This window comes from Moschus berezovskii, chromosome 22 (assembly GCF_049115385.1).
Source record: "Moschus berezovskii isolate FMDL1 chromosome 22, NW_MosBer_1.0, whole genome shotgun sequence".
Taxonomy (NCBI): domain Eukaryota; kingdom Metazoa; phylum Chordata; class Mammalia; order Artiodactyla; family Moschidae; genus Moschus; species Moschus berezovskii.
The window spans coordinates 1,441,973-1,451,930 of record NC_142481.1 but is presented as its reverse complement, the minus strand read 5'-3'; the positions used below and the strand labels follow the sequence as shown (position 1 = coordinate 1,451,930).

General features: G+C 42.7%; 1 protein-coding gene across 1 annotated transcript in view; it reads left to right on the top strand.

Annotated features, from left to right (window-relative positions):
* The first annotated feature begins 328 nt into the window (after window positions 1-328).
* LOC129545986 (uncharacterized) overlaps window positions 329-9,958 on the top strand; it is a 30,889-nt gene continuing 21,259 nt past the window's right edge. The window contains exon 1 of the mRNA XM_055410629.2: window positions 329-9,388. Within this exon, the coding sequence (XP_055266604.2) occupies window positions 9,359-9,388 (30 nt within the window). The 5' untranslated portion in view covers window positions 329-9,358. The remainder of the gene's footprint in view (window positions 9,389-9,958) is intronic.

The following is a 9,958-nucleotide window of genomic DNA, read 5'->3' as shown; positions in this document are numbered from 1 at the left end:
GATGTTCAGTAAGGCTGCTTGAAAAGAATGTGTATCCTACTGTCACTGGGTGGAGTTTGTATATGTGTGTTTCCAATCCTGTTCATTGATGATGTTTTTCCTGTTTTGTCTGCTGATTTCCTGCCTCGAATTTCTATCAGTAGCTAAAAAGGGGGGTTGTTGTCCTGCAGTTTAATTCTAGAATTGTCTCTTCCTCCTTTAAGTTCTATCAGTTTTCACTTCATGTATTTCAAAGCTTGATACGCATGTAGGATTGCTATGTTATTTTGGTATATTGACCCTTTTATCATTATTCTTTGTTTTCTTTTTGCTCCTGTGAAATATTTTTGCTTTGAAGTATACTTTATCTGATATTAATATAGTCACTATTGAGTTTTTTGATTAATGTTTGCATGTTTCATATTTTTCCATAATAATTATATTTTCAACCTTATCTATATTGTTACATTTCAAGTAATGTAATATGTGAATATTGTGAATAGCATATACTTGCCTCATTTTTTAATGTCCATTTTACTGATTTCTTTTTAAAAATTGGTATGTTTAGGTCATTTAAGTTTAAAATAATTATTGATATTTTTAGGGCTTACAATTACCATTTTATGATGCTTTTGTTACCTGGTTTTTGTTGCTCTGTTGTTTGGTTTTGGGAGGTACTTTTTGTTTGTTTTGCCTTCTTTTGAGTTACTTTAATGTTAGGAATTCCACTTGATATATCTGTGATGTTTTTGAGTATATGTCTTGTTTTTTAGTGGTTACTTTGGTATTATATTGTACATACATAACTTATCAGAGTGTACAGTATCAACATTTTAGCACTTTGACGTGTAGAAACTTACTTCCATTGGGTACGTTTACATTCCCCATTCTTTAATATAGCTGTCTATAAAGTATTTCCTTTTTGTATGCTGAGCACCATGTTGGATGATGTTTTTTTTTTTGCTTCAGCTGTCAAACCACTTTTGCAAAACTCATCAGAAGCACAGTCTGTTTAGTTTTACTCATTACATTGTTCTTTTCTTCCTTCTTAAAATCCCAGGTTTCTTCCATTAACAGTTTTCTTTTTGAATTTTTTACCCCAGGAACACCTGTAGCCTGTCTTTTGTGGTAGGTTTTCTGGTAACAAGGGTTTTTGTTTTCCTTCTTCTAAGAATGTCTTTATGTCTCCTTCATTCCCAAAGGATATTTTTGTGGGCTATAGGATTCAGGGTCAACAGTTCTTTTAGTAGTTGAAAGGCAAGTCATTTCCTTGTCTCCCATGGTTTCAGATGAGAAATCTGCTACCATTTGACTCATTATTTCCGTATCTGTACTGTATCCATTTTGTCAAGTACTTTCAGTGTTTTTTCTTTGTATATAGAGTTCAGAAGTTTGATCATGATGCAGCCTGCCATAACATTTGGGGGGCTTATCCTGTCTGGTGTTTGCTTAACTTTTAAAATTTTGTGGTATATGCCATTTGGAAAAATTGGGAAATTTTTCGTTATGTTTCAAATAGTTTTTTCAGCCCCTCTCTTTCAGGGGCTCCAGTAACATGAGTGGTGTACTCTTGTTCCATAGGACCCTCAGACTTGTACCTTTTTGTTTCCCCAGGGTGTTTTTCTCTGTTGCTCATATTGATTAATTCCCACTGAGCTCACTGATTCCTTCCCTCTCATGTATAATCTACCAGTGAATTTTCATTTTGGTTTTTGAATTTTTCAGTTGTTTGATTTTCTGTTCTTTTGTACATCTTTTATTTCTTTGCCTAGTTTATGATGCCAAAGAAGGACTCAGAACACAGCAAAACTTGTAGTCCAAAGTCATTGGTCTCTGGTAGTTTATCTTAATTATTAGAAACCCTAAATTACTTGGAGGAATGGAAGACCTGTAGTCTTCTTTGTTGTTATCCATAAATAGTTCTCAAGAAAATAAAACTGGGCGACCTTCAGCTTGTTCAGAGTTCTGTTCCCCAGAGAAGATTTGTGTGTAAGATTTCATTGCTCAGTAAGACTTGTTACAACCTGAAGAGTATGGGCTACTCCTCTTCCACAGTCACTATTCCTCTTTGTGGTAGAACACATTCCCCCATATTTCATAGCGTGTGTAGGACCTCTGTCTTTCTTTTATGTCTGTTTTTGGTCTTTAACGTCTCCCTCTTAATTCTCTTTTGTGTCCATAATCTGTACCTGTGTTCCTCACCCCTAGGCACTTTATGGAGAAGGCAATGGCACCCCAGTCCACTACACTTGCCTGGAAAATCCCATGGGCGGAGGAGCCTGGTAGGCTGCAGTCCATGGGGTTGCTAAGAGTGGGACACAACTGAGCGATTTCACTTTCACTTTTCACTTCCATGCATTGGAGTTGGAAATGGCAACCCACTCCAGTGTTCTTGCCTGGAGAATCCCAGGGACAGGGAGCCTGGTGGGCTGCTGTCTATGGGGTCTCACAGAGTCGGACACGACTGAAGCCACTGAGCAGCAGCAGCAGCAGGCACTTTATGCCTCACTTGTCCATTGAACTGTGCCCTTCTCTTTTCTCTCACAGACACAAGCTGTGTGACTGTTCAGTCCACTGCCTGTCCTCACCCCCTCATGTCCCTTTCACACCAGTGACAACTAAGGGATGATCTCTATCATGGTCACCTAGCTTAAGCAGCTCTTAGAGTTCCCTTTTGTCCTCTTCCCGCTACCTCCCAGCCCCCTTTGGACTGCTGCCCACCTCTATGACTTAAATGTCCTTCCCTGGTTTCTCAGTTCTTGCCCTTCTTCAGAGAATCGGTCTTCAGCCCATGTATTAGTATTAAACAGTGTGCTTCCCAGGGTCCATCCAAGGCCACTGTTTTCTCATTTGCAATGTGTTCCATGAGTGAGTTAATTCCTACTGAAGGCATTTTACACTCAGTGAGCTAGAGTTCCCCCAAATCTGTGTCTCCAGGGTGAATGTCTCTCATGTCTGTTACCCATTGTTCATAATTCCATGCCTTCTGTGTATTCATACACACTGAGTTTATGTATGTATCACTTGACCAGAATCATCACCATGAGGGTGCACCCATAAAAATTGTAAGCGCAAGCAAACACATGGTATTACTGTACATCCGCCACTATCTTGAATGTTTAAACATGTCAACTCTTAACCTTTCTAGCAAGTTGATGTGGTAGGTAATATTACCCTCATTTTACAAATCAGAATACTGAGGAATAGAAAGGTTAAGGAATTTGCCCAAAGTTGTACCGTTGTTACAAAATATGAGGTTAGGGATTGGAGGCCATTTAGGCTGGCTACAGAGGCCATGCCCGTATCACTTTCCCAGATTCCTTCATATAGTGTGAATCCTTGTTTTCCTTGTCACTACTCATTTTTACTAAAATGGATCAAGTAATATGCATTGATCTCTGACCCCCGTTTCTCATTCTGCAGTACATCTTGACCACCCTTTCAGTTTGAGTGTGAAACCAAATTCAGTCTTCAGTACTGACATCATCTCATAACTTTGTCAAAGATAAAGATAATCTCTTGAGTTTGGAGTAGCAGAGAGATCAAAGAAGGCTAAGGTTGCTTTGGTTTTGGACACTGTGTTTGAGGTGCCTGAAAAACATCTCAGTGAATCCCGCTGTCTTGTGTCTGGTTGACCAAGCCACCTTACAGCCATTTTTCTTTCATCATCCTCACCTCCAGTCACTGTCCAATTCTATTCCTTTAACCTTTTTGTTTCCCTCATTAGACACATTAACCTTTTTGTTTCCTTCAATATATGTGTGTGTTAGTGAATGGCCACACACAGCAGTGTAGTTTTATATTAATTGCCTCCCTCCCCCACAGAGTGTTAATACAAACACACTGTGTATATAATGGGCACCGTGTATGACATAATGTTGACCACAAAGAGAAACCACGTGTGCTTATATGAACAGAACGGTCAGACTTTAGGTAAGATTCATGATGAATGACTATGTTGTAAGTCCTCAAGATTATCCAAGTTATGATTTACTAGGAAAACATCAAAGAACTCAGCATATTATCATGCTTAACATCTGTTTTATGATGGCAAATGATTACAAAGCTATCTCAGACAAGGGGAAAGGTACAAGGGTTGGAGTCCAGAGGAAGTCAGGGACAAGTTTTAGGAGTTCTAGTAAGGTTGCTCAGTCATGTCCGACTCTGTGACTGCAGCCTACCAGGCTCCTCCATCCATGGAATTTTCCAGGCAAGGGTACTGAAGTGGGTTGCCATTTCCTCCTCCAGGGGATCTTCCCGACCCAGGGATCGAACCCAGGTCTCCCTCATTGCAGGCAGATGCTTTACCGTCTGAGCCACCAGGGAAGCCTTAGGAGTTCTGAACACTAGTTTAAGTTCCGTCAGTGAATTTCAATAGCATGTGTGAATTGGCTCCTAGGGGAGTTCATTAGAACCTCAGAGCTCAGTATTTTTATTGGGCACTCTGCTTGGAACATAACAACATTTTTGACCTTCAGAAGCATAGCAGGTCAGCAGCATAATACACAGACAGTACCTATACTGAGCCATTCATCCTTTCTGGGCATGATAGCAAGCATCCCAAAGTCTAAGTCCCTAAACTTTAGCCAAGGGCAAACTGTGAAGTTCAAAGGATAGCATCGTGTGTTAACTCATGTTCAAAGTGACTTCAGTCAGTTCAGTTCAGTCGCTTAGTTGTGTCCGACTCTTTGCGACCCCGTGAACCACAGCACGCCAGGCCTCCCTGTCCATCACCAACTCCCGGAGTTCACTCAAACTCATGTCCATCGAGTCGGTGATGCCATCCAGCCATCTCATTCTCTGCTGTCCCTGTGTCCTCCTACCCCCAATCCCTCCTAGCATCAGAGTCTTTTCCAGTGAGTCAACTCGTCACATGAAGTGGCCAAAGTATTGCAGTTTCAGCTTTAGCATAAGTCCTTCCAATGAACACCCAGGATTGATCTCTTCCAGAATGGACTGGTTGGATCTCCATGCAGTCCAAGGGACTCTCAAGAGTCTTCTCCAGCACCACGGTTCAAAAGCATCAATTCTTCGGCGCTCAGCTTTCTTCACAGTCCAACTCTCACATCCATACATGACCACGGGAAAAACCATAGCCTTGACTAGACAGACCTTGGTTGGCAAAGTAATGTCTCTGCTTTTTAATATGCTATCTAGGCTGGTCATAACTTTCCTTCCAAGGAGCAAGCGTCTTTTAATTTCATGGCTGCAGTCAGCATCCGAAGTGATTTTGGAGCCCAAAAAAATAAAGTCTGACACTGTTTCCACTTTCCCTATCTATTTCCCATGAAGTGATGGGACCAGATGCCATGATCTTCGTTTTCTGAATGTTGAGCTTCAAGCCAACCTTTTCACTCCTCTTTCACTTTCATCAAAAGGCCTTTGAGTTCCTCTTCACTTTCTGCCATAAGGGTGGTGTCATCTGCATATCTGAGGTTATTGATATTTCTCCTGGCAATCTTGATTCCAGCTTGTGCTTCTTCCAGCCCAGCGTTCCTCATGATGTACTCTGCATATAAGTTAAATAAGCAGGGTGACAATACACAACCTTGACGTACTCCTTTTCCTATTTGGAACCAGTCTGTTGTTCCATGTCAGGTTCTAACTGTTGCTTCCCGACCTGCATACTGGTTTCTCAAGAGGCAGGTCAGGTGGTCTGGTATGCCCATCTCTTTCAGAATGTTCCACAGTTTATTGTGATCCACACAGTCCAAGGCTTTGGCATAGTCAATGAAGCAGAAATAGATGTTTTCCTGGAACTCTCTTGCTTTCTCCATGATCCAGCGAATGTTGGCAATTTGATCTCTGGTGCCTCTGCCTTTTCTAAAACCTGCTTGAACATCTGGAAGTTCACGATTCACATATTGCTGAAGCCTAGCTTGGAGAATTTTCAGCATGACTTTACTAGCGTGACTTTACTAGCATGACTTTACTAGTCTATGCCCCAACCAGTAATGCTGAAGAAGCCGAAGTTGAGCAGTTCTATGAAGACCTACAAGACCTTTTAGAACTAACACCCAAAAAAGATGTCCTTTTCATCATAGGGGACTGGAATGCAAAAGTAGGAAGTCAAGAAACACCTGGAGTAACAGGCAAATTTGGCCTTGGAGCACGGAATGAAGCAGGGCAAAGGCTAATAGAGTTTTGCCAAGAGAACGCACTGGTCATAGCAAACACCCTCTTCCAACAACAGAAGAGAAGACTCTACACATGGACATCACCAGATAATCAACACCGACATCAGATTGATTATATTCTTTGCAGCCAAAGATGGAGAAGCTGTATACAGTTAGCAAAAACAAGACCAGGAGCTGACTGTGGCTCAGATCATGAACTCCTTATTGCCAAATTCAGACTTAAATTGAAGAAAGTAGGGAAAACCATTAGACTATTCAGATATGACCTAAATCAAATCCCTTATGATTATACAGTGGAAGTAAGAAATAGATTTAAGGGTCTAGATCTGATAGAGTGCCTGATGAATTCTGGACAGAGGTTCGTGACATTGTACAGGAGACAGGGACTAAGACCATCCCCACGGAAAAGAAATGCAAAAAAGCAAAATGGCTGTCTGAGGAGGCCTTACAAATAGCTGTGAAAAGAAGAGAAGCGAAAAGCAAAGGAGGAAAGGAAAGATATAAGCATCTGAATGCAGAGTTCCAAAGAATAGCAAGGAGAGATAAGAAAGACTTCTTCAGCGATCAATGCAAAGAAATAGAGGAAAACAGAATAGGAAAAACGAGATCTTTTCAAGAAAATTAAAGATATCAAGGGAACATTTCATGCAAAGATGGGCTCGATAAAGGACAGAAATGGTATGGACCTAACAGAAGCAGAAGATATTAAGAAGAGGTGGCAAGAATACACAGAAGAACTGTACAAAAATCTTCATGACGAAGATAATCACGATGGCGTGATCACTCACCTGGAACCAGACATCTTGGGATGTGAAGTCAAGTGGGCCTTAGAGAGCATCACTATGAACAAAGCTAGTGGAGGTGATGGAATTCCAATTGAGCTATTTCAAATCCTGAAAGATGATGCTGTGAAAGTGGTGCACTCAATATGCCAGCAAATTTGGAAAACTCAGCAATGGCCACAGGACTGGAAAAGGTCAGTCTTCATTCCAATCCCAAAGAAAGGGAATGCCAAAGAATGCTCAAACTACCGCACAAAGTGACTTAAATGATATCAAAATAGGGAAGAAGTTCAAATTTCTTTAACAAATACTAAGCAAATACAGTTTGCTATGACTAAGTCATAGCTTTGAGGTGAAGGTTTAAATACAGATAAATGATGTAACAATAAGTTACATCACCGCAGAAATTCTTATACGTGTTCAGGATTTAATAATGACAAAATTTACAGAATATCTGGTGAGAAAGAATCATGCCTCTCAATAAATCTTGTATCTAGATATATTGCCAAGTGATTTGACTTGCAAATATTCACTGTATTTGCCTCTATTTCTACAGAGATGTTAACAACCAGGTTAATACTGTATTTCCATGCACATATCAACAATTTCTCCTTTATTCTTCCTACTGTTGAAACTTGTAGCCTTTGACTTCAAGAAAGAGAAGGTTAACGAATATGGGGTCATAATTCCTGCATTGTTAAGTGTGCATAACTGGAGATTAAAGAGTGTGTTGTTCCAGGCTTAGTCAAGTTCATGGACCTGTCTGTGAGTTTTTCCGAGATGGTCATGGGAGTGTTTTTTTCAGCTGGGAGGGCCCTCTACAGAGACTTGATACTGGAGACCTATACGCATCTGGTCTCTGGTTGTACAAGCCGCTCCCTTTGGTACTCAGGGTCTGACCCATAGACCCACCTTTCCTGTCTCAGTCTTGGGATGCCCCACAGCCTCTGGAATGGTCAGTGACATCATCCTTGAGATTTGAGGGTTAAAGATTTGTAATCTGTTCACAGGTATGTTACATACCTGACAATTGAATGGTCTAAGCTAAATTATAAATGGGTAACTTACTTTGCCTGCCTTGAAGCAGTGTCAAGAGCATAGGCCTCTAATCAAACCACCTCATTATACTCTGTCCTTGTTCTAACCAGATGGATGGCTTGAAGGAAATTTGTCTACTGTGATTTTTTAATGTGGAGATCCATGTTTTAAGCATGTATTTGTTGTTTTTGTTTCCCCTCTGCCTATTTTTTGGTCTCTACCTCTCTATTGATTGTTTGATTGACTACTGGGCCCCAGCAGCTTCCTGGATGTTAGTTCTCTGACCAGGAATTAAACCTGAGAGCATAGAGCCCTAACGATTAAACCATCAGAGGATTCCAAGACTGCCCCTCTCAGGGCTAGCCAGTTCTTAGAGATAACAGACTACTCTTAGAGGCTATTCCTTTCATCTATAAATTAAACAACCCAAAGCCCCTAATAGAAACCCCTTCTCTTTCTGACTCTACACTTCAATAGACTATACTTCTCACCCCCTAACGGCCTGTGCCAGGCAAATAAGGACGGCCTCCATGCTTCAAGGCCTGACAGTATTCAGACTAGCCAATACCAAGCCATTTATCTTGCCTTACCTCGCCTTTCCTGTCGAAAACGAAAGCTCTGGATCGGGCTTTGTTTGCTTCTGTCCCCTGACCCGTACCGATCTTCCCCGTTGGGACCTTGGCGATATTCCCCGTCTCAAATTTCTAGGGATCTGTGGAGCATAAATTTGACCCTTCGTGTCAGTCATTACCATTTCTATGTATCTTACTGTGGTAGATTAAACAGCCCTGGGTATATTTCTAGAACACGCACGAAACATATTACAACTTCCACGTAAGGGCCTACAAGGCTCTACACAGGGAGCCTGAAAGTGATACTGGGGATGAACAGAAAGCAGCAGATGACAGAATTCCAGGGTCAGGACCCGTTTGTCACATTCCTTTCCGGTTTGCACGGAAAAAACCTATGTTACCCAGAAGTCTGAGCGCCGCGTGTTTGCGTCGGTACTGGGCCAATGACAGCCGAGGATGGGGGCGGGACTTCCGAGCCCATTAATGCCTGTGCGTCATCAGTCGGTGTCCAGCACGTGCCTGGGGCTGAAAAAGCCGGCGCGGCGGCGGCGTTTCCCCGGCAGGAGCTGGAAAGGCCTGTGCGGAAGCTGTATTTCACCTCGGCGTCGGTCAGTTTACGAGTCTGACATCCGCCCCGGGTCCTCCGTCACGGGGGTGTCTCCTGAGCGTTCGCCGTGGTTCCGATCCGTCCCCATAGCTCTGACGCGACAGCCTGGGCCTCTACGCCTGGGCTACTGAGGCTCGGAGAGCGACGGTCCGCCGAGGTCTCCCCGCCCTAGGCAGGATCGGGCGGCGGGCGGTGAATCCTGGAGCCGCCTCTTTGGCCTCACGCTCTCCACAAGGTCCTGCGATGGCGGCGGCGTGGATGGACCCGACGCGGGTGAGTGGACGGCGTTAGTAGCATTGCTGGTTCGGAGAGGACTCCTGGGCAAAGAGGAGGCTAGGTAGCCATCGGGTTTCTCATTGTCCTTGTCGTTTATTTGCAACAAGCGGCTTGTCATTTATCCTCAATCTTAAGTGTGTCATCAGTGCGAGAAGGATGAATGAGGCTTTTGAGGTAGAAATTGCTAGGCAGTCTGTGTAGAACTCTGAGACCTGGGTCTTGTTTTCAATAAACATCTCCAGTACTCTTGCCTAGAAAATCCCATGGACGGAGGAGCGTTATAGGCTACAGTCCATGGGGTCGCAAAGAGTCGGTCATGACTGAGCGACTGGCGTGCTGTGATTCATGGGGTCGCAGAGTCGGACACGACTGAGCGACTGAACTGTACTGAAAGCTAAACCCTTTGTCCGGAGTTCCTGGAATATGTCCTTAGCCAGATAAATTATCAGCGATCAGATCCAGGGAAGTAATTAACTTATGTTCCATATGCCTGAGAGCAAAACAACTGGTGATCATTAATCTTAAACCCATCCATTTGGTCCATTGTAAAATGGCCAGGAGGCATGA